This window comes from Sebastes fasciatus, chromosome 12 (genome assembly GCF_043250625.1).
Source record: "Sebastes fasciatus isolate fSebFas1 chromosome 12, fSebFas1.pri, whole genome shotgun sequence".
Classification (NCBI taxonomy): domain Eukaryota; kingdom Metazoa; phylum Chordata; class Actinopteri; order Perciformes; family Sebastidae; genus Sebastes; species Sebastes fasciatus.
The window spans coordinates 30,052,982-30,078,325 of record NC_133806.1 but is presented as its reverse complement, the minus strand read 5'-3'; the positions used below and the strand labels follow the sequence as shown (position 1 = coordinate 30,078,325).

General features: G+C 42.8%; 1 protein-coding gene across 1 annotated transcript in view; it reads right to left on the bottom strand.

Moving 5' to 3' along the window:
• LOC141779855 (furin-like protease kpc-1) overlaps nt 1-25,344 on the bottom strand; it is a 211,859-nt gene that overhangs the window by 31,213 nt on the left and 155,302 nt on the right. Inside the window, exons 15-17 of the mRNA XM_074654880.1 lie at nt 3,509-3,613; nt 3,068-3,161; nt 178-363 (exon numbers count right to left, since the gene is read on the bottom strand). Of these exons, the coding sequence (XP_074510981.1) occupies nt 178-363; nt 3,068-3,161; nt 3,509-3,613 (385 nt within the window). The remainder of the gene's footprint in view (nt 1-177; nt 364-3,067; nt 3,162-3,508; nt 3,614-25,344) is intronic.

The following is a 25,344-nucleotide window of genomic DNA, read 5'->3' as shown; positions in this document are numbered from 1 at the left end:
GCCATTTGAGACAACACTGCCCTCTTGAAATTCATGCACCTCGCAAGTAAGTACGTAGTGTGCACAGTGCACTACATGGAAGTGTACTAAAGGAAGTAATTAGCCCTAAACATAAAAGTATACAAATAAAAAGCTGCACAACTGATGGCAGCAGTGAAAGCACACTTTCTCTCTCACCTGGAGCGTCCATAGGCCTCGCGGCTGCTCCCCCCAGCAGTGCACCGTCATCAGGGTCCAATTCTTCAGGCCGGCAGTGGAGGCGTCATTGGGCCGCGTGTCCAACAGCAGCGATACAGTGCCGGCTGGAGACTCCAGGCTTATGGAGAGGTCACCGCGACACGCGGCGCTGATGCTCACTCTCACCTGGTGAGAGACAGGTGGCAAGAAATAAAAAAAAGAAGGTAGGTGTGAACAAGGAGATTGATGGAGGGATGCAGAAATGGGGAAAACAAGAGAGAGGAAGTGGGAGGACGAAGACACAGCAACCTGTAAACATGTTATCTCCACCATCAGTACCACTGTATGACACCCTGTGGCTGTTAGTGTGACGAAACTGAAATAAAGACTGCTCTTTACTTTTGAAACACACATTACTGATTGATTGATTCTTGACCTTAAAAGAATAGTTTGATTTGACATCTTTGCTTTCCTGCTGAGAGTTAGATGAGAAAATCTATACCACTCTCATGTCTGTACGCTAAATATAAAGTTAGAGCCAGCCTACCAGTTAATTTAGCTTAGCATAAAGACTGGAAACAGGGGGAAACAACTAGCCTGGCTCTGTTAATTAGCCTGGATAATTAACATGTTATGTGTGGTTTGTTTAATTTGTACAAAAAAACACGTAGAAACTTTGAGTTTCCACTGCTTGCTTGTCAACCTTACTGCTCCCGGCCAAGAAATAGTCCTGTACATACACCCCCATATAAGCACAAATTGTTGATTTGAAATAAGCAAGATGTAACATGTTCATTAGTGACATTTAGAGGAGCTGGTAGGCAGATTGTTTTACCTTTAGAGAGAGAGAGAGAAATTCGCTGTTTCCAATCTTAAACTAAGCTAGGTTCATGCTTAGCGTACAGACATGAGAGTCGTATCAATCTTTTCATCTCACTCTCTGCAAGAAAATATGTACATTTCCTAAAATGTGGAACAATTCCTATAAATGTGAAGCAATGCCTCTTTGGGCCGATCAGTGCTCATTAAAAAGGACTGGAACCCCCACCCCCATGATTCCCACCCAGTAAACACTCTCGCTGTCCCTGTTCATCACAAGCAGCACATCTGGTGTGACAATGGCACATCGCAGAGAGAGCCGCCAAGCTGCAAAAAGACTGACAGCCCGCTCCTGTTTACAGCGTGTTACCACGGCAACACGTCCATCAATCACACCTCGCAGCGATGGCCTGACCCACGCTTTCTGCCAGGGAGCAGAGCCGCAAAGATGAAGCCTTTTCAATTTACATGCTGACACACTCCCGCTCTCTCTCGCTCTCTCTCTCTCTCTCTCTCTCTCTCTCTCTCTCTCCCCGCTATTTCACAAGTACACACAACACACTCACAAACATAGATAACTCGCACAAATTCAGAGGTGCACGTACACAGACACGCACGGCGCAGTACGTATGCCTGCTGACACAGTCAAACATAAACACATTTGCATGTATGTGCCTGTGCTCAAGAAAACACCGTTTTGCCATTTTCTGCAAATGAAACAGCCACCACATAAACCCATCACAGTATGATCCTGTTTTATCTCTTCTGTTCTCAGACAGAACACGTGACACAGAAACCCTGAAAAAATATTTCTATGAAATGTTCGAGCAGAAGTTAAGTTTTCGATACACTTTGTCTTGATTTGTATAAAGTCGAGGTCAAAAGGAAACATGGATTTACAGCAGAATCACAGGTTTACAAGAAAAACTGACCTTTTCACCTTTCCATGTTTTAAAGGAACAGTTTGATAATTTGGGAAATACTCTTATTTGCTTTCTTGCCCAGAGTAACATGAGAAGATCGATGCCACTCTCATATTATCTGTTCGTTGAATACTAACCCATAGCCAGTGAGCTTAGCTTAGCTTGACATAAAGACTGGAAACCCTTTAAAATCACAACAAGGACACCAGGGTTTATGTGTGGGACTATTTCTTGGCCAGGAGCAGTCCTTCCTCCTTTCTTTGCTGGTTTCCAACCACAACTTACTGTTTTTTCACTTTTTTACACAAACAAGATACAACATGTTAATTAATGAACTTTTTTTCTATGTTTTTAAAGGGGACCTATTATGCTTATTTTTAGGTGCATACTTGTATTTTGGGTTTCTACTAGAACATGTTTACATGCTTTAATGTTCAAAAACTGCTTTATTTTTCTCATACTGACTCTTCTTTTCACCCTCTATCTGAAACGCTCTGTTTGAGCTCCTGCCCCCTCCCTCCCGATTGATCGACCGAACCAAACTCTTCGGACTCCGCTCCAGCTCCGCTCTAACTAGCTGTGTTTTTAGGGCGTGCCAAACTAGCCGCTAGGCAGACGTTATGCAAATGTTCCCTGGTAATTGGACTTGCATTTATATAGCGCTTTTCTAGTCTTCTGACCACTCAAAGCACTTTACACTACATGTCAGCATTCACCCATTCACACACACATTCATACACTGTGGGCTGCCATGCAAGGTGCCAACTTTGCCCATCAGGATCTAATCTAAATACTCATTCACACACCGATGGCTATGCAATTTGGGGTTCAGTGTCTTGCTCAAGGACACATCGAACCACCGACCTTCCGATTGGTGGACGACCTGCTCTACCCTCTGAGCCACAGGCAGTTCAACAGCAGTGTTTCTGTGGGGGAGACTAACTCCCTTTGGCGTGGACTTTGTGCTCCATACTCTGCAGACCTTTTACATGCATGTAAAAAAACTATATAACACACTAAAGGAAAGGGGAAAAAGCACAAAAGCATAATAGGTCCTCTTTAAAACCAAATTATTCCTGAAAGAAACGATTTTTGAACAATGTACTGAGTATGTATGTAATGAGTGTGTTTTAAAACTGTTGCCTGACCTGAACGTGCTCCAGAGTGTTGATCTCATTAGTCCTCCCACGGCAGGCATCTGATTGGATGTCCAGACTGACAACGCCTCCTGGAGAGAGGATCCTAACAAATAAAAAAAATCATTACATAAGTCAGTCAGTAGCCAGACCTCTTTCACTAATAATAGACACTCATACACATCCATCTTCTCTTACAAATAAACACACACACACACACACACACACACACACACACACACACACACACACACACACACACACACACAAACACACAAAGCAGTGACAGTACAGGTGAAGATAAGATGAAAGATTATTGATTCCTGTGGGGAAGCCGTTCTGTCGAAGCAGGTAAAGTCATGTGATGCAACTAGGAAAGCAATAAAAATAGAACATCAGCAGCTATGGGGGTTAACTAAATATACAGTATGTAGTCTAAAGTTGAGGTTTTACCTGGTGGGATGGACTTCTTCTATGCACTTCCTCTGTGGAGCAACAGTGTTGAAGCGTGCGGCCTGCTGCACCATCAGCCCCGCATCCAACAATCCAAAACCATACCTGCAACAAGAAGGGAACATGCACTCCATTATGTGTTTATGTATACGATAAGGAAAAGCATCCTTATATCCTCACACACACGTGAACTGGAGGCTTTTAATGTGGGCGGCTGAATGTGCTGCAGGAGAAGAGAGTAAGTGCTAATGGCTCCGACACGAGGAGGCAACAAGTCATTGACGAAGATGATGTTGTCCTCTGACACACAATGGCTTCCCCGCTCTGTCCGGGCTGAGGCTGAGGGCTGCTGTTTGTACCGCCTGTAATTGCCTGGAGGATTGATTCTGAACAATGTGCCATCTCACGGACTGTAATCAGGCCTCATTATTCATTCTTTACCACCCCAATCTGGGTGCTGGAGACACAATGGTCGACCCTTAAGCGGCGTTGCTGCCTGGTGACTGTATGACCACTGCCTATCTCGCTCTCTCTCCCCTCCACTTTACCACTCCTGCTTCGCCATCTCTTTACGTCTCTATTGAATCATCCGCTCTCATCTCTCCTCTTTCGCCCCTCTCTTTTTTTCACAGAGCAGTCTGCTATTCAGTGTTCGTTTCCCTCTCTAAATTCTCCTTCACTCTCCTCCATCAAACCTGAATTTCTTGCATCAGAACTCTCCTCCGCCACTTCATTGATGCTGAAATCGCAGTCCTCATAAGTCTCGTCTTAATTCTCCCTTCATATATTTTTTCATGCGCTTTCTCTCTTGTTAAAATCACAGCCCTCAGACTGAGTAACAGGGCCGTAACAACCTTCATCCTCCCCAACCCCTCCTCACGGAAATCCAGAGGGGGTGACAAAGAGCTAATTTCTGCCATTATTACCATACAAACCTTATGCCGTTAATCTGCAATAAGTGAAATTCATTATCCTGATGACGGGGTCTCTCGGAGCAGCACAGGGAGAGACAGAGACAGGAGAAAGGAGAGAGCTGATCAATAACTCAATCTGCTGCCCTGCATGGGGCTCCATCTCCTCCGTCTCAGACTGTCAGTGCGTCTGAGGAGGAGAGGCAGGAGCTGCAGCCCACGCCGTCCTCGTCCTAACAGCACGCCGCGCGATCAATGGACACAATCTAATCAGCCACTATCACCACCAATGACTTTTAGCATGTAGGGCTCAACATAATAGCATTAGGCAGACGGGTGTGCGGGGTTGAGGTGCGCTGCCGAAGTTCAAGGTCATTCGGGGGGGTTTGAGAAAGCTGCGAAGAGTTGGAGCAAAACACAGAGGACAAGAGCTGAATGCAGAAGACTAGAGGAGCGAGGAATCGACTGACATGGATCCTAATAAAGAATAAAGAACACAGACGCATTTGGCTCTTAAAATTCCAAATATACTAGATGATTGGAGATGAAGGTGTTTATATTTAGTAATCAATGTTTGTTAGAAGTCACCAAAAATGAACTGATTACAAGGAACTGAGATCCTGAATGCTCCCTAAAACATATCTAAAGATGCAGTCAAACTAATGTTGCTTAAACTTTGCTCTGTTGTTATGACAAAAGCTAAAAGATAGTCTTTGAACACACTTTTTGGGGCATTTAATTTGACCGTTAACACTGAAGAAAGACATAAAATGTGTTGTGGGAAGAGACGAGGGTTACATGTTACAGGGGTTTCAAGCCAGAATGGTACGTGTCTTAAACCCCTATGTGAAAAAACAAAAACAGACTTGTTCACTGAAAACAGCCCTTTGTTGAAACAACGCATTTGGCGTGTTGTTTCAGGTAGTGGTGAGACAATGAAATAGGATCCAGGAAGGCTGGATGGAGTAACAGATCCATGAGATGGTTTATCTGATGCTAAACACTGCACAGCAGTTTATAATACAATGAGATGGGATTTTACAACTCTGGTAAGTAATTTTAGTGGCAATGTTTTCAATCTTTCACCCCGACAAACGCAAGATAAACAGGAGAAATGCAGCGTTAATGTTGAAAAGTAAACTACTAGGAATGTGCTTGCACGTATTTAGTTGGCCAACGCAGTCACAGCAAAAGTTAAACCAGGTTCAACTTCATTGCTGGATGAGGGGGCTGCGTTCTTTCATGCAGAGCTGCAGTCAGTCCGAACGCCGCCTTAGGCTGGCGTTATTCTGTATTTGACTTACTGTCAACAAATCCCACCGAAAAGACCAAAACCAATAATGCGTTTTTTTTGTCTCTAATTACTTTCTGACCTCTCCAGCTTCTCTGTGGCACTCAGCCCCGGGCCCATTTATTCCTACAGAAGACATACATCTTTAAAAAACAGGTCACAAATATATACTTTCTTTTTTTTTTTAAAAAGAAAGAAGAAAAAGCTCAGTAATATCCTAAAACAGCTGGGCATTGTAGTTTTCTAGCAAACATCACTCAAACGGGAGCAAATGGTGTATTTGTTGGGAACTACTTCCAGTGGCGGATTAATACACATTTTGTGCTCTAGTGAGCATTAACACTACCGGGGCGGTGTATGTGAGATTAACTCTAAATAAACTACTGTGTGTGTGTTTATGGGAATCTGTAGGATTTGGCTGCATCTAGTGGTGTGGATGCAGATTGCAACCAACAGAGTAACCCTCTGATCACTCCTCCCTTTCCACGACTGCAGTAACGTGAGCCGCTGAGTGCAAAACCGCAGTAACGCCGTTCGCCTCGCTCAGAGGGCATCTATACCATAATAACTCTACTTTAAGAGAAACGGAAGTCAAGCGGCGGCTGGCGTTACCATGGTTTTGCACTCTGAGGCTCACTTTGCTGCAGCTTCACAAGTATGTCGGAGAACTACGGTGGCCTTCAGGTAATGTAAAAACATGAAAGTCTCTCTCTAGAGCCAGTGTTTGGTTAGTCCGTTCTGGGCTACTGTAGAAACATGGCGGAGCAAGATGCCGGACTCCATGAATGCTCCCTATGTAGATATGAAGGGCTCATTCTAAGCTAACGAAAAAACAACGATTCTTAGTTTCAGATGATTAAACACTAATGAAAACATAGGTATGAATATTAAACTCCATTTCTGCTAATAGATCCCCCGAAATGTTACACACTGTTCCTTTAATGGTGACCATAATCACCATTTATGTTAATTAGATCATTAGCTAACAAATGAATGCATTAATTAAGAAATATATGTCACCTTACTTGTCCTATAACACAAGCGCTATTAATATCTGTATATATTTAAAGTGCTAAAGAAGGAGTACTGGTATTTCCAAGAAATAATTCTTCACCATTATTGTAAATAATGTTAAGTATCACGATTCTTTCATGTATAGTTCTGGAGTTATTGTCTTTTCATTAAACAGATGCACATCAGTGTCACTAAGCATATACTTTAATTTCTTGATTTGGCTAAAATCAATAAGTACAATAAAAACACCAGTAAAAAACTATAGATCACCAAAGATATTTCACAGTGTGGTGAAAACTGATACCCTGACTTCTCATAAAACAGAAACCGTTGGTGACCGGGGCTCGCCACCCTGCTCCCTTTTAGTGATTAAATATACCCTCCCCACCCCGTACCCCTTAGCGAGAGCTGTGCACCTATTAAATCCTACAGCTCCCGCAGATCGATCGGGCTTGCCCCAGCCTCCACGGCCATAAACCCACAGACATATATCTGATAGAGAAAGCTGCAGGAAACAGGTTTACCCACGCTAGAACATGATGAAAATGACAGATTTTATGTCCCCTGACATGTCAGTGTAACGCCACCGCTGAGCCGAGCCGCTTTTCAAGAAGACTCCCCGGCCTTTTCAGCCATCTCATCATCAGCAGCAAGACACGGAGAGACGTAACACACTGCTACTTTCAGCAGGAGCCTTGTGATTTCTCAACAACAGAGAAAAAGGATTTATGGCTGTTGTGGTGTGTGACATTGCTGAGTAGTTTCTTTAATGTGTGATTGAGATTTTTGGAATACATGTTTAAGATAAAAAATGTCTTTAAGATGAAACCCACATAATGTAATCCATATCCAGCAATTAGTCAGAAAACACAGTCATCAAATTTTCAACTTGTTCTTTCTCCACCTCCTGCGTGGTCGGAGGGAGGTTGAGCCAAACCGACTACAGAGTGACAGCTGATCTTCTGTCCACGCAGCACGAAGCATGTTAAACCCCCGACCCCCCCGCCTCCACACCAATCCAATCTGCGGCCCTCGCATTTTCTTCCATCCACTTCTACTTCTCGACGGCAAATGCCCTTGCAAACTCTTCCTCCCTCCTTCTTTTTATCCATTAGGACGAAGGCCACTCCCCCCCACCCCTCCACCACCTCTCCATGGGGCCTCTTTGTAACTGTCGAGGAACCCTTTTCACTTTTTGTTCTGCGGGCCTTCCCAGGTCCTTTCTCTGTTGATATTCACACCATCTGCCAGCAGCGGAGGAAGGTGCACACACAGACCCAACCGGCACCGAGACATCCAGATCTCCAGGGTCGAGGTCCTCGCTTCGTCTTCGCACATGGCAGCATTAAAAAACACAGTTTTTTAACAACTGGTACGCCGCGACCAAAACAGATTTTTGCAGCTATCCTGGGACCGGGCTACTGCAGTCTCACCCCTTGTTTGCAGTGGTACGTCCTGCTAAGTCCCCCCCAATAGAAGTGGCTGTAAAGAATCACTCAAGCCGCACTAAGCAGCTGCCTGTGAGTTAGGTCATTTTCCCAGGAGCCACAGAGTGGGCATTGGCAGGACCTCAAAAAGAGGGGACACCATCTGTTCAGCGCCTGAAAAGGTTGGTGACACCTTCTGTGGTACCAACAACTTCTAATTAAGTGGCCAGGAATGCAGTATAGCAGCTCCAGCGCATGATTGGTGGGCTCGCCTTAGCTTATCCTGACGACAACACGGCAGACCCCCGGTCAGCTTCACGCACCTCTCCATCACATCTGGCCACGGGCTAATGAAAAATGTACGAAGAGGGGATACAATAAACACTCGATGAAGGCGACACATGAGTGTAGCAGCCGAGAAAAACTATATTTACTTTTATTTTCTAGGATTTTTTTTGCGCCACTTAATTGAATGTTTATCAGGAGCATTGAAAGCTGCATTAGCCCTATGGTCAATCCCAGCGTGGTTTGTTTCTGTTGTATCATGACGCACTAATTTCATTAGTATTAAGATTTAAATGAAATAACAAATGGACTTAACATTCTTCTGATTTCCATCGCTCTTACAGCCAAATCTGCTGCTCAGAAATGTTACTAATTAGGCTTATTAAGTAATTAAGAAGAGGTCTTAATTATATCTGCGCCACTGGGACCCGCACGGCTGTAACCATGAAATGCTGTGCCGCGCTGCTCAGCTTTGTTGGTTTGTTATACAATTTAATCCATTTAACTGTTCTGAATGTGTGTTTTTTTTTAAAAGAGAATTAAATTTTGGAATACATTTTTTTTGGGTTGTATTAGGCAAATATCTGTCTGACTTGAAATTACAGAGAGAGAAACACTCAGCAGCCTTCATCAGCACAGCCTCAAAATGTCAAGTGAATTACCTTGCAAAGAGTTAAAAGTTTAATGAAATATATTGCGGAGGGGAAAATGAGGGGTTTGGCACAGGCGTGGACTTAGTCTCAGGAGAATGGGCACCAAACGGCCCTCTCAGTCTCTACAGCCATCAGTCACAGCAGCAGCCACCCGTCCCCTTCTCTCACACAAGGAGACTTCTCTGGAAGCCACAATGATCTATACCCCATGACCTCACTCTCAGTGTCCAACATATTTTGATTTGTAGCTCGAGTGTTATTCAAACACAAATTCAAAAGAGGATGAAATTCAGCAGAGAGCTTTTGTTGGACGCACACCAAGGTACAGTCCTTTTAGATGTCTCTGCCCTTGTGGGGAAAGAGAGAGAGAGAGAGAGAGAGAGAGAGAGAGAGAGAGAGAGAGAGAGAGAGAGAGGATTGAGTAAGCACTGCACTACAAGCTTGGCATAAGATTCCCTCCCGGGTCCCGAGTGCTTTTCTTCCCCTCCGGACAAAGCAAACACTGAACCAGGAGCCTTTGTTTGCCTCTTCAAAAGGAACACCTTTTTGATGCCATATCACTAAATGTGATAGAGCAAACAGAAATGTAACGATCAAAAAATAAAATCTGTTTTTGTGTGCTTATTGAACGGTATGACATCTGCTACATGATTTCATCATGAAAGCCACATAAGAGTTCAAAAGTTCTGTATTTCCCATGCAATATTAAAGAATATATGTCTTCAGGTTGCAGGTCAGTCTAAGGACGCATGCCATTATTGTTTGCATTATGGAAAAGACGAGGGCTGTCCTCGACCAAAGAAATTCTTAGTCGACCAACACTCATAGGATTTTGTCGACTAATCGATTAGTTGATTTAATCCACAGATCTGTGAAACTGAGTTCCTCCACAAAAGCACCACTTTAAATCTTATGTTTACCAGAGATGTGTTCATAAGTTTCTTGGAAAGAAGTCATTCAGCATGAAAAAAAGCATAAAAAACGATTTATCGACTAAAGACATCTTAGTAGACTAAGATCAAAACTACCGATTAGTCGTCTAATCGGCTAAGAGGGGGCGGCTCTAGAAAAGACCTCCATCCATCCATTGATGAAATGGAAAGCAAACATGCATAAATAGTGCCTTTACCTATGTTTAGGGTTATAAAACCCCAAGAGCTGGAATCTAAATAGTGTTATTTTTGGATTTGGGAGGGGTAGTGTTGTGAGGGAATATAATATTAAATTCATTGCATTTGACCATGTTTGGGGTCTCTGAGATCCCACACGGACGTAATGCAACATTTTGTCATAGACTTCTGAAACATGTCATCCGTTTATAAGTAATTTTCAAAAAATTAGGAAAAGTTATTAAGTATAGAGGTTAAGTATGTTTCTTAAAGGTGCAGTGTGTAGGATTTCGTGACATCTACTGTAGAGGTTGCAGATTGCAACCAACTGAAACTTCTCCCGCATGCCACAAGCATGTCGGAAAACCATTGTTTGTCCCTTCTGGGCTGCTGTAGAAACATGGCGGCCGGCTCCGTGAAGAGGACCCGCTCTGTATGTAGATATAAACGGCTCATTCCAAGGTAACGAAAACACCACGGTTCTTATTTTCAGGTGATTATACACTAAAGAAACCATACTTATTAATATCCATTTCTGCCAGTAGATCCCTTAAGTAGTACACACTGGTAATTTAAGCTGTTAAAGAGGGCCCTGGGTCTCCCTAACACAACATTAGGGTTAACCAATTAATAAGGAATGATTTTGGTGCCAGTCATTGTGCTCAATACGGATGTGGAATTTTTTTTTTAGTATGGCTGAAAATGGTGATATGGTGATGTGTACGGTTGAGACTTCTGCTCTGCAAACTCCAGAGCAGATTCATGTTGCCAGCTACTTGCTGTCAGCTAATCATGGTGGTGACATTTAACTCTGAACGGGGAAAAAGAAAAGAGAGTTGAGGAGAATGAGAGCGCAGCCTGTTGTGGAACTTTATTTTGAAATTCCTACCCCCCCTAGTAAAATATAAAAAATTGCTACTTGTACATGAATTATGCATTAGTGGAGGTTTAGAAGAGCACAGGGTCCCTACAACCCCCCACCCGTCTTGTAACACAGTAGGGTGGAGTGTGTGTGTGTGTGTAGGGGTCTGGGTGGAGGCACCCCTCTGTTTGCCTGCTGCACCCCCCTGCCGGGAGACACGGCACCCCCTGCAGGAGGTGCAGCGCTCCGCTTCCTCTGTCCCTCGGGGCGAGTCGGTGTATGTCACACACAAACACACACTCGGCTCATTCAGCCCAGTTTATCTGCTGACCCATCAATCAAATGCATATCCACACATGCACACACACACACACACACACACACACACACACACACACACACACACACACACACACACACACACACACACACACACACACACAATTAACATCAACATTTCGTATCTGAGCGTACAACTGGAGTATAACAATACTTCTAGAAAGTCATATTCCACCCAAAACAAAAGTTCCAAGAGAGGAAGTTAATGAGGAATAAGGAGAAGAGCTCTAACTGAGATGTCATGCCATTTGTTTGTCTTAATAAACCTATTAGGGCTGGTACGATACTCCTATCTCCCGATTCAATACCATTACGATACTTGGGTGGTGGTTTGATATGTTTTGACATTTTTAAGTATTGTGATTCGATATTACAATTTATTGTGATTTTTGCTCACTTTTTTTTAACACTAGACCATGGAAAAAAGTTGAATCATACACTTCTAGGGACTTTGAATTTGGAAAATATCTAAATTAATACAGTAAAAAAATGTTTTCAGCATGTATGTAGTCAGAAATGTCCTGACATCAAATATATCAATCATTGTCAGGCAATATTTATTAATACATTTCCTTCACAAATTAGTGGTATTTTCTTTTTAATTTATAAGGGACATGTAATGTTTTATACCTCTGGTGAATATAATCCAATTAATCTTATTTCCATATATGTATTTTGTATATACAGTTCCCTTTGTTAACACCTTATTTTGAAAACCGGACGTAGTCCCACGTGTCTACTTCCTTTAACTTCTCCAAGTCCATCTCTAGCTCTCCCGTCAACTCCGTTCTCTTTATACATCCATGGTCAGCTCCATCGGGGCCGGTTGAATGCATTTAACATAAATGTCAGTATATGGGTGCTGTAGCGTCGGCCCATTTGACCACGGAGATGAGAGTGACGGCTGGCTTGACCGCACGTTACCGTGATATGATAACGTTTCCTGTCTGTGACAGAGTTAGCATGTAGCTTTAGCCGTGATGTCTAGCTCTGCTTTTCCTGTCAATGTGTGAAACCCAAAGTGTTTCCATACTTTACTGGATGTGTAGTGTTTACCACTTTGGATTTAACATGTGAGGGTGCGGGTCGTATCAACGCTGACCCTCCGCCGTTTTCTGCTTTCCCGTTTCGGCTCGCTGCGGCCAACTGCGGTTTGTTTTGGTTGACGGATACGGAATGGATATGACGTCACGTTACTCAGACTACAACAATAAAAGTGGTAACTTCCTTCTACCTCTGCAAAGACTCAAATGAAGCAAATATATCGATTCTGGCATTAAAAAATAAATTTCAAATTTGTGAAATTTTGAAAAAAGATTTTTTTCCCACCCTTTTATACCTATTGTGTCTAAATTAAAAAGAATAAAGAGCCTCTACTTCCTCTCAATTAGCCAACAATTACCCACACATAGATCCGCTCTCCTTCGACAGGAAACAATATCATTACGTAGCTCCTCTAATATGAAGTGATGGTGGGATTGTTAGTCTGTGGATGAGCTATATCTATAATCTCCCTGCACACACACTTTCTCTCTCTCTCTCTCTCTCTCTTCTAAAACACATGTATATAGACCACAGGCGCAGTCACAGAGTAATTGGCTCAGCAATGAAAAAAGAGGAGGTCTGGATAATTAATTAATCTATCTGGCTCGGGCAGAGACGCAAGGCCAGTTTTACAACCCCACCAGGGAGACTGAAGGAGAGAAAAAGAGAGCGAGTGCGAGAGAGCGAGAGAGCGAGAGAGAGAGAGAGAGAGAGAGAGAGAGAGAGAGAGAGAGAGAGAATGGGACCCGCTGCACTGGGACGATCTATGGCCTTGCATGAAATTGAAAAGGCTTGTTACAATGCAATGGGAATGTATACATTCACATTTCACACAAATATACACTTACATACATATTCCTTATATCCGTGCGCCCTCACAAAAACACACACACACACACGCACACGCACACACACACACACACACACACACACACACACACACACACACACACACACACACACACACACACACACACACACACACACACACACACACACACACACACATGCTCTCTTTTAACACACATGAATACAAATCTGCAAAATGCACACACCCTCTCTGAACTTCACATTCATCTCGATTTATGAAGCTGACAGAGTTGCGAGGTTATTGATCTTCAGTCAATTCACAGACGGACCAAATGGGAGCAAACCACCAGACTGTTCTCAACATATTTTCCAAAAACAAGATTACACACTGCTTTATTTACGGTGATAAACGTGGGAAAATCGCAAGAAGAGATACAACTCTGATCAAATCCTTCCCACTGAAAACTGCAGCTCTTTATTACTTGATTCTTCTGAGATCAAATGTATCTTACAAGGACACTGACTATCGAATGTCTGGTTGCTTCTCATTGTTTATGATTACAGCAGGGTATTGTTCTTCTTTATATTTTTGTTACTAGCTGAAATGTAGATCATGTCTACTGCAGGAACTTTTTCTGGGGCCCAGAGACCCTTTTGGGAACTCAGGAACCTTACCTGCTTTTTGACAGGAGGAACCAGGATCTAAATTTACTTCCTTTGCTATAGTTCCTGGCGCTAAATAGTCTTTACTCAGTGGTTAGGATTGTTTGATGAGACAGGAAGGCAGAATATGTAGTGCTCATTATCGCCTTTCACGTCTGTATGTCTCCCGTTTCATTCACTACATCCATTCAAATATCAGAGTCGAATACAAAAAAAGAACAACATGACTGTGTTATTTCCTCAGGTGTGAAAATGGCTTCTCAAACGCTGCCGTTGATTCTTTTTAAAAATTTATTGGACTAATTTGCCTACAGTTCTTCTGATGTGATGGAAAAGCAAACAGGAATGCACAAGAGGCAGTTCAGTTCCTGATTTAGTTCCTGAGTTTTGCTCCTGTGGCATCTTAGTTCCTGGAACTATTTGGTTGAAAAGGGGCATTGTACATTGATCAGATAGTTCCTGATTGGAATACAAATTTAGACTTAAGGTAAAGTTTTTGTATGGCTCCTTGTGTTCAAACAACATTTCATATTTGAGAACTTTGGCTTATTTTTATAAATGAAATGAAAAAGTTTCTCTTTTGTGTTGTTTTGGTATTGATTAGCAAACTTTTTCAAACGATACGCTGCCCTACTAGTAGCAACTGAATTGATTGTTATTTTACTCTTGAACACATTGTAAGACATTATGGATGACAGGTAAGGATCCCCTAGATGCCTAATGGATAGGGCTTGTTTGGCAATTTGTGTATTCGTATCAGACCGTCACAGTAGGGGAGTCACTGTACGGTGCGAGTAGCCTCACGCAGAATACACAGTATGCAGATTGATGGACGTAAAGTGGAACCAAAGTTCACAAGCGCGACTTCCGCCGCAAAACTTGTTAGCCGTACATAGAAACATTTGCTGAGGTTAGTGCAACAAGCGGAATTGGCGGTTGAATCATTCACACTATGGCGAGCGCAAATGAAACGCCGGAACTAGAAGACCCGCCTGCGGGTTCCCGGTCAGCTACAACAGCAACGGAGAGAGAGAGGTGTGTATAAGACAAAGATGCTGCGTCGGCATTGCTCCACCATCCAACATGCTAACGCACATTTGACAGCAACACCCAGATGTTCGCCCGATCACCGGGATGATAAATGTTTGATGCTTTCAACGTTTAAATATAACCACGGTTGAACTAACTGAAACAGACCTCCTAATGCACAAGTTTTTTGTTTTTTTTACTATTCTATGTATTTTGGTATTTGTTATTTGTTTCATAGCATGCAAGAGATACATTTTAGAGCCTATTGTGACCTGTTGCCTTTTTGAAATGTTCTTTTTTTTAATAATGAAATTAATTTATCAAAGTTGGCAATGGGCAAAATGTTACCTCGGTCCCCAGCAGGAGGATTGTGTCTGTCTTTGACACTTGCACTACTGGCATTTGTTTGTTTTTTTCCGCTGTACCAAACTCGCACGGAACCGTGACTCCCTAAACCGAGGTACGAACCGTACCATGACCTTTGTGTGCCGTTACACCCATACTGATGGAGCATACAAATATAAATGAGCTTTGAACCAAACAAACTTGGGAACTAGGGCTGTCCCGCATACAATCTTTTGTGCTTTGAAGCCTTCGTGGAGCAGTGCAGCAGGCTGACATGTTCTTCTGTCTGTCTGTCTCCATCTCCCCCCGTTTTAGTGCCCGGGACAGTGCTGCTGCCGCACTACTGCACACACACGCACCTCTACACACAACAAACAGCGATACCTGCCTGACAATAACTAATAATAATTAATGTTAGATATGAATAATGAATAATGTTGTGGGATTATTCCTTATTTCATGGGCTATTTTGGGATTTATACATTATTATTACATACGTATATATAAAAAACATTAAAAAAGCATTCGAATAGTGATTTGTAGGTCGAATACCATGGCAACGGTCGAAGCTTCGAAGCATTCGGGTCAACTCTATTGGAAACCTTGTGTAAAAGCAACAGAATATCATATTGTATTAAGAACATACTCCTCTTAAGAGAATAGTGTCAAAATACACTCCTTGGCTGCTTAAATCCTGGCAGAGAGTGAGATGAAGAGTGTAAGAGAGGAGTGTAGCGTTTCCACAATCCCAGACAGTTTGTCTGTCAGACTCTGGAAGGGTTCTTGAGAGTATTCTTTCCCTCCTTTTTTTAACAACAAGCTTGTGTTAGTGGTTGTCAGATCTAAAAACAGGATGGGAGAACACAACACACACGCACACACACACCTCAGCTGAGGAGGGAAGTGGCAGGTACATCACGTCTATGGTAATAGAACAGCAGATGGAACTGGCAGGCACACGCAGCACCTTGTGCTTTGACAAACACACATACTCTTGCATGTGCGCACACATGTTCGTATGTTATAAAAACACACACTGACACAAACACGCAAGAACAAGCTGCTTTTACCAAGGTGACGAAATATCACGTCGGAAAAGTAAATAAACAGCCATAATACACACACATGTGCTTTCACGAGATGTGTCTGACTTTCTCCTGTCAAGGTGTTGAGTGCAGGCCAGCTATAAATGGCTCCTTCCTTTTAGAAGAAAGAAAGAGGTGTCAGAGTGTTGGTCCTAGAAGGTGTTGTCTGTTTGTGACCTGTCTCTCCGGGGCATCGTGTGAGGGACGGCGTAGCTGCTGGCCCTGATAATCTCACAGATAAATCATCTTTAGTCACTCTCTAACAGCCTGACAGACAGACAGGCCTAAGTACCTGGGAGGGTGGCAAAGGGACACTTTAAAATCTCCAGTGATGAGGAGTATTGCCGTGAAGAAAACAGTTAGCCGCCCCGAGCTCCCTCCTATCCTCCCCCCGAGTCTCTGGCTGCCATTTTGGCTGCGTCTCAAGGCGCTATTCCGGCTCTATCTCATGTCACCGTTCTGGCTGTCGTTCAATTCTCACGTTGGCTCCCGTTCAGCCTCCATTCTGGCTCTGGTTCAAGCTCCACAGTGGCTGTGTTTTGGGGGCTTCATTGTGGCTCTGTTTCAGCAAAGCCCCCCCCCCCCCTCTCCTCCCTCCATCCCCCCCTTCAGTTTTAGCACCCCAGGTAGCTGGCCTCCTGCCCAGCCTGCTGATCAGTGGGAGATCCAGGCTCAGGCCTTTTGTTTGGGGTGGCATTTTGCCTTTGTTTTCCCATCTCGCCTGTAATCTAAACACCCAAAACATCTCATGCTTGACAAATCGGCCCTGAGACGAGGGAGCAGCGGAAGACAAACGGCTGGAAGCGGTTCAACCCCAGGCAGGACTGATGGTGTCCGACTGGGCCTGACCTCCCAAAGGTTAAAGACACGTTCACTTACAAAGCAATCAATTACCCAGGCTGTGTGGGCGCTTTTAACCAACCTCCCCCCCTGCCTTCCACACAGCCGGCGTTATTGATGAGGGTCCCAGTGTACAGCACACTCCAACCTGGAGTGTGTATTACATTTCACAATTGAAATAAATCTCAGATTATTGGTGTTACTGCCTACCTGAACCTCTCTCCTGCTTTCTCTCTCCCCCCTCCTCCTCCTCCTCCTCCTCCTCTTCCTCCTTCTCCCCACCCACCACCTTCTTCCTGCCTCCCTCCTCTCTGCAGGTTGTTGTAGCAGGTTTATTCTGGTAGTTGGGCTCCGTGGGCCCCGGCAGGCCCCTCAGCTGTTCCGCTGGGTTTGTAATTACCATTTCATTAAGAATGACAGTTTCGGGGGTTGAAGCACCATTTCATCCGGGTCTCGTGGGGAAGGCGCTTGCCAAATTTCCAGTGTGAGTGGCAATTATCTCTCTTCGTGTCTGCAATTCACCATTTTGTACTTAGTGGCTTGACAACGGCTAGGAACATTTTGCTGGAGTAATAATAGGTCTGGGATATTTACACTGTTGCCCACTCAGGCTTAGCTCTGTGAACAGACTGATATGAGCTATCAGAAGAGATAGAAACAAACTACAGAGACAAGCACTGCGCTACTTCTTAGGGTAGCGTGGAGCCTTAGAGAAATGATTCAAGGTTCAGTTTATTTTATGTATGAGGTCATTCTGGGTCTGAGTAAGTGCTCATGTGTATATTTATTTGGATCCACTCATTATGTGTTTGTTTCTTTTACGGCACCTTTGCTTCTTGTAATGCTTCTCTTTTGGCCAATCGGCAAAAATGACTCTTAATCTCAGCGGAGCGAGGTGGTTCAACTATAAAAGTTAAACTAAAGCATTACAGTGTGTTTTTCTGCCACGCGAGAAACATCTAAAATGTGTACTATATAACACTGTATTAGAATACACCATATATGAATATATCACTTGCCAAGAAAGTGATCAGAAAAATCTGTTTAAACTGTGAACATAATGAATATGCACAGCAGCAGAAATTCAACCACTTCAGCTGTAAACATCTATCATTTTTATGTGATCTGCGTGACCTTCGTTCTCTTTGAATGTCAACACTTTTATGATTGCCTTCTCTTGTCTCTCAATGTACAGCTCCTTGTACACTCACACATATTCATCTGCATGTGCATACACGTGCGTCAAATGGGTAGTCTTATTACAATACTTGCATGCCCATGTGTACGATTAAAGCATTGTTGGTGGCTTTAATTACTCCTCCTCTTCATACTGGCCTTGAAGTGATCCATTCCTAGAGTGAGTACAGTGTTGGAGATGTGGGACACGATCTATAGTCCTCGTTCTTAAGTGAAATTCACACTACACAACTTTCAAAGTTGTCAGATCGCTGTACTGTTCACACTACACAACTTGCTGTCTTGTAATCGTGAGTCTTTAAAGTGGCAGTAGGCAGGTTCCATAATAACCTTTCAGCATATTGTAATTGAAGTGTTCTGAGAGATAACTTAAACTTCTCATTTTACAGCTAAACAGAACACTACAAGACGATTCTGAAAACATTTGAGGCGAGAAATAGGCATTAACGTAACCTGTAAATTCTGCGTTTTTTCACATTAAACTGTGAAATTACAGTTGAGTTGGACCAAAGCACACTTGGTGATTGTTGGAAAGAGTAACGACGACGGTTTAGGTGAGTTTTATTTTGTTTGTGTCCAGTTTGAATGAAGTGTTTTACGCTGCTCTGCTACGTACAGCTGATCTCAACATAAACAAAAATACACGTGGATGATGGCGCAGGCTGAACGGAGAGGAGGGCGATGGTCTGCGCTCTCCAAGTGCCATTCTAGTTGTATATTCATTACTCTTTTTTTGTTGGTTTTACCAGGACTGTATCCGTGCTGAGCTGCAGTGAATGAATATAGTAACACAAAGAGGGGATTTTGTTGAAGGGCCCGACTGCTGAAGCCGTGATAGTCCAATATAGAAGATATTTTTATCTGCGATTGAGGACTGTGGATTTTGTCCACCATTTCTTCCAGTGTAGTCGCTGTAGGAGGAGATCACCTCAGGGCCAATAAGGACTGGAGGAATTATAATAACCAATAACTCTTTCAACATACATATGGACAAACAAGTATTGTATTAAGATAGACTTGAAAAAAATTGTTTATGGTTGTGAATGTCTGTAAATGAGTGTGTACAGCAAATGGGAGACAGGAAGTGTGCGAGCCTCTTAAGTGTGTGTCTGCCTATGTGTTTACTCCTCCCTCTTAAGAACAAAAAAAAAAATGGCAGGCGTCCGCTGTGTTGAGTTATAGTGACATGACTCACGCGATGTCTACTGCGAGTGACGACTGCAGCTCTTTTAATTGCACGTCTGCTCTGAATGATGGGATACTTAATTCCTACACATTCCACACAATTGCTTTTCACAGTGGCGGAGGCCTGGGGAGGCATCGGAGGCTTTCTGTGGCCATATGGAGAGGGAGGCAGAGCCCGGGCTGAGTGATCGGGAGCTTCCCGCCTCATCCCTGCACCAGACTGGCTGCTATACTGTACCGAAGCTGCAGACGGGCACATGAAGCGGCACGACTAATGAAACACATTCCACACACGCCACAAACCACATGCACACACGTGCATACAACTGGGATGTGGTTGGGTTTTAATTTAGGTTTGGTCTCTATAACACACCCCCAGATACATAATCAAACACACACCCATCAGTAGCCTCTTACTTGCACGCAAACACACACCTCACACACACACTTGCAGTCTCTTACATAAAAACAACCAAACACACAACATAAAAACACACATTCACACATGGCCTCTATCACACACACACACACACACACCTGGTCTCACACACTCAGATATGTTCTCAGTCACACACACGTTGTAGCGTATTTTCACATGTAGAGGACATGCAAGCACACACTGAGAGATTTTATCCTCTCAGAAACACACACACAGTCAGCAGTATAAAGTGTGTTGACAGTCCTGTCAGCTCATGGTAGCACCATGAGGCTCCCTGCTGTCCTGTGAATGGGTCACTTCTCCTTCTCTTTCATCTCTCTTATCACTCTCTGGAGTCTGGAGTCAGAATAGCGCTCTAGTGCTACAGTACAGTCGGACAGTGCAGTAACGCTCCGACCTCAGCTTCTGTGATACCGGGTTCTCAGTGGCTGATTGGTGATGTGGTAAAACCAAACATACTGAACCAGCATGACCTTTAATCTACCACACTGCTCAACACATGTTGTCTTATTGGACTTTCTTGTTCTACTCTGCAGTGATACAGTGAGTCTACACAGCCACGCTATAGCTGCACCACGAGACTGTTATTCTCAGGGTAAAGAAAACAAAACAGTTAAATAAATGTCAAATGTTTTAGCAGTTTAATAAAATAAATGTAATAGTTGCCCAGCGGGTTAAGTCAGAATAATGGCAAAGCCTTTGCTGCTAATAAAAAACGTCTCGGGTATGTGCTTTTACTCTAATAAGTCTTCCAAGATATACATTGATACAGTCCTTGATTTTAATAATGAATCCGTGCATAACTAGAATGTGTTACTAATTGTTACAAACTGGTCCCTTAATAGATGAAAAGTTAGCAAAGTTCACAAGGACCATGAATGTCTGCACCAAATTGCATCTATTGGACGGTTGTCAAGACATTTAACTCTCAACCACAAATGTCAACCTGCTGGTGGCGCTACTGTAGATGAAAAGTCAGGGGATCACCAAAGTCAGTAGGATTCATCTTCTGGGGACCATTTATATCTGAACACAATTTCACTGCAATCCATCTAATGGTTATTTGGGATATTTCAGTTTGGACCGGAGTGGTAGACTAAAGGATGGTGCGCTTTATAGGAAGGTTTCATTGTCTTGTTATGTTCTTAACACAGTGTCAGAGCATATTGCTGCAAAACTGAGATCGACTTGTAATTGTTTGACTTTAAAAAAAAAAATGGTTCAACCTGTAGCCATAACTGTCACATTCCTCGTTTTTGATTCAGGCACTTGCAGTTTTACTGGTGTTTCTGCACTTGTCGGTCAAACTAGTGTGTCTAGCACTGGCACGTGAAACTGGAAATGTAAAAAAAACATCTGTGTGCTAGAGGGAAAGTTTTTTCCAGGAAAGTCCTACCAGTCATTGGTAATTCAGAAATACAAATAGTGAGCTTGCATGAATTGGATATTCATCCAAATCAGAATTTTTCTCTGTAAAAATGTTCCAGATTATTACTTGAAACATACTGAATGTCAGCAGAATTAATGCAAACATACTGGTATCGGCCTCAGATGTAGCGGTTAAATGTCAGCTCCGAGAACAGCCAGGAGTACTGTTCATTGATGTGACCCTGATAACACCCTGGCCCCCACAGACCCCAACAGGCCCCTGTGCATGCAAAGTAAGGAGATAGAGAGAGAGAGAGAAAGAGAGACATATAGTATATATGGAGAGAGACAGAGAGCCTGCTAATGCATTTAGTAGCCAGGCCTCGTTTAAGAAAAGCCCTTAATGACTTTAATTGATCTTTATTAGCTTCAATTAGAGAGGGACACTGGGGGGAAAACAAGGTTGTGATTCCTGCAGACAGATCAGACGAGGTGAGCGGGATCAGAGAGAGAGAGAGAGAGAGAGAGAGAGAGAGAGAGAGAGAGAGAGAGAGAGAGAGAGAGACCGACTGAAAAAGAAGAAACAACAAAAGTCACAGAGTAAGAACAGATAAGTAATGGTGCGTCTATTGTTTTTGTTTGTTACATTTAGTCTCTTGACTTCTCACTATCCCTTAGAAATAAAGTATAAGCAGCTGACATGACTCACACGACTGTAGAGTTGTGAGTAACAGTTTTGATCCTGCAACATCCTGTCATACCTACTAAAAAAGAAGCGAAGTTCACCGAGACACTAAAGGTGAGTACAAACAGAATGCCAGGTGAATTTTAGAGGCGACTCGACTGCATACAAAGACGAAGGAAAGAAAAAGAGTGGGTGCGATTAGATGCAAATTCATTACTGACACAAGGTCAGTGTGTCCATTTCTAGCTATAGTGTACAGTCAACATCTGTACAGTTGGCACACAGGCTGTTGAGGGCGAATCAACACAGACTGCATGAAAACAGAGCTTAGAATAGCAACTACTCAGAAAGCTACGCCTTTATAAGTTGATAGCATCGACATAAAGTGAATATCATCCTACATTGTGTGGTTTGGTCTGTGGACACTTGGCAGAGACCCATGTTGTGGTCTTGCTTGCTGAGTTAAAATTAGGGATGTCCCGAATACCATGTTTTGGACTCTGGCGCTTTGGTAGTAATCAACAGCAAATATTCAAAGCTTCGTGTGGAGGGGTGGGTACTACAATGGCGTGTAGCGGCCCGACATGCGGCTGTACATCAGATCTGTTCATCAGAGCCCGCAGTGATTGTTTTTAAGAAAGCTCGTTAATTTTTCGTTGAACATAAGAAAGTAGAGATAAGTCGCCAACTAGTGTCAAATAACATGACGCCGTGGCTTGGTTTTCCTCCTGTCCTCTCCAATTGTTTGAGTCACCTGCCACCAAAATCTGCATTGATTGATGCAGCGCATTGATTCGCTCAGCCCCATTGACAATGGTCCCAACTGTGAAGGAAAACAAATATCCAAATCCCAAAATTGAAAACGGAATACCTACCCAATGAACGAATATCCGTATAGACAAATATGCGGGTCCAGCCCCCTAAAACAGGTCTAAACTAAAGAATTAAAGCAAAGTAAGCAGGTAAGATCTACACACAGCTCAGAATGAGAGCAGCAATATCACAGTTGTTCCTGCAATTAGATAGAGTAGTCACAGCAGCAGTACACGAACAAACCACTCAGTACAGTGCAAAAAACAAATGCCAAACACAACACACTAACAGAAAAGTAAAAAGTGTGCAATTCCTAAAGTAACTTCCTGAAATTCCTAGTTTAACATGGATATAATTATTTAATCTGTAGTCCAGAGTCCAGCGAAATTTACAAATAGGGCAATTGAGTGTGAATATATTACGATGTGTGTGTTTACCAGCTTAATTCCTAAATTTGCAGTCACGGTGTCTTTTAGCCCAACTGTAGATAACAACCTGTTATTTTGGGCATTTTAGCCGGTAGAGACAGACAGGAAACATGGAGACAGAAGAGAGGATGACATGCAACAAAGGTCCCATCTGGAATCAAACCTCAGTGTATATGTGTCTTAACCGCCATGCTACACGGACGCCCGACTGATAAACTCCCAGAAAAACAGGGTATAGTACATATTCTGAGTCTGAAAAATGCTCTAACTTACATTAGAAAAGTTGTAAAATCATATATCAGAAGACATGCAGACAATGACTATCACCGCACAAAACTTTTTTTCCAGGTTTGTTTGAGATGGACGACTTATCAAAACATATTCTGTCATTTATAAAATCAGATCACCTGTTTTCATCTAACATATTTATATTCACTATTTCATGAATTTGATAGTGTAAAATCACTTACAATCATGATTAAATTTTTTTTGCAAGTAACTCTTTTCCACAAATAACAAGGTGGATAATGCAAATACATTACAAGGTAGCTAGTACTGGAGAGTAAATGTCTGTCTCCACCCCAACGCCAACCCTCCAGTCCCCACATCCAGCCCACCATCCATCCCTTCCTCTTCCCAGCACTGTGTTTGTGTTTCTAGGGGGAGCTGGCTGACCCCTGACCCCGGGCTAATGAGAGCGATAACGAGGATTAAAAGGGGGTGACTGGAAGGTGTCTGAGAGTGGGGTTTAAACAATTACACTGGGCTGCCAACATGCCTTTCTTCATGACTCAGGAAATTACAGTCTCCCTCTCTCTCTCCCCCCCACACTCTTTCAGTCGGCACACAAAAGAAAGGGCTTATGGAAAATAATAAATTATCTCGGGGCCACGTTAACTTGGATGTAAATCGCCGGGCAATTATGTTTTAATAGCCCTTTAAGAGAATGAGTAATTGGGCTGACACTACTGGGGTTGATCAGGCTCACCCGTCTCTCTTCCTTTGTGCCCACTGGAAGCGAGCTCTGGGTCTGTGTGTCGGTCAGCCTGCAGGATGACTCTATGCTAGTCAGTCAGTCAGCTGGAAAAACACAGTGACGGTGATATCAGGGAATCTGGATGACTATTATCATCCTGCTAAAATGAGAACTTTACTATGGTAAAGTTGGTGCTCTCATTACTAGCCAATTCTGTGTCTGTTTATGCCAAATTAAGCTTTATAATGTTAAGGGTGTAACACAAAACTGCATGGACTTTTGAAATGGTCCCTAAGATCAGTTTTCAGTTTCCGGTCTACTGTCAAGTTGGCAAAGTGTCCGTCTTCAGTATCGGATCATGAGGTAAAAATAACACCTGTGGAACGTCAGTGAGTCTTTGTCCGGCACAACACAGCAAATCTGGTGAAAACTATGAAAACGTATTGAGGATGAATCTTGCTGAATGTCTGAATATCAAACTTAAAACCAAAAAACATCTACTTGTTTTTAACCTATTTGGTTAAATTTTGTCAAATCTGCATCATCGTCATGCTGCTTTGGCTACTAGCAGTTCCTGTTTGCAATGTACAGACAATAAAAATTAGATTTACGGACGTTTAACATATAAACAAAGATCTTGGCATCACTGCAAAAAGAGTGTCTTTGTGTTTTGATTTGACTGTGTACTGACTCAAATTGTGTCAATCAGGTAAAAAAATACATACATAAATAAATAATATTACAGCAAATTAGGGCTGTCATCAATTAAAATATTTTATCGTGATTAATTGCATGATTGTCCATAGTTAATCACAAATGAATCGCCCATTCTTTATCTGTTCAAAATGTACCTTAAAGGGAGATTTCTCTGAAAATTTTGTTTTTGAAAGGCTAAACAGCAACAAATATGGATTGATGCAGAATATTTGGTTAGTTAAAAACAGGTTGTGAGTTTTTAGAAATGACTGCATCTATCTGTTTTCAATAAATTTTGACTTTTGGACTGAGGACTGACAATTACAGGGGACAAGGACTGAG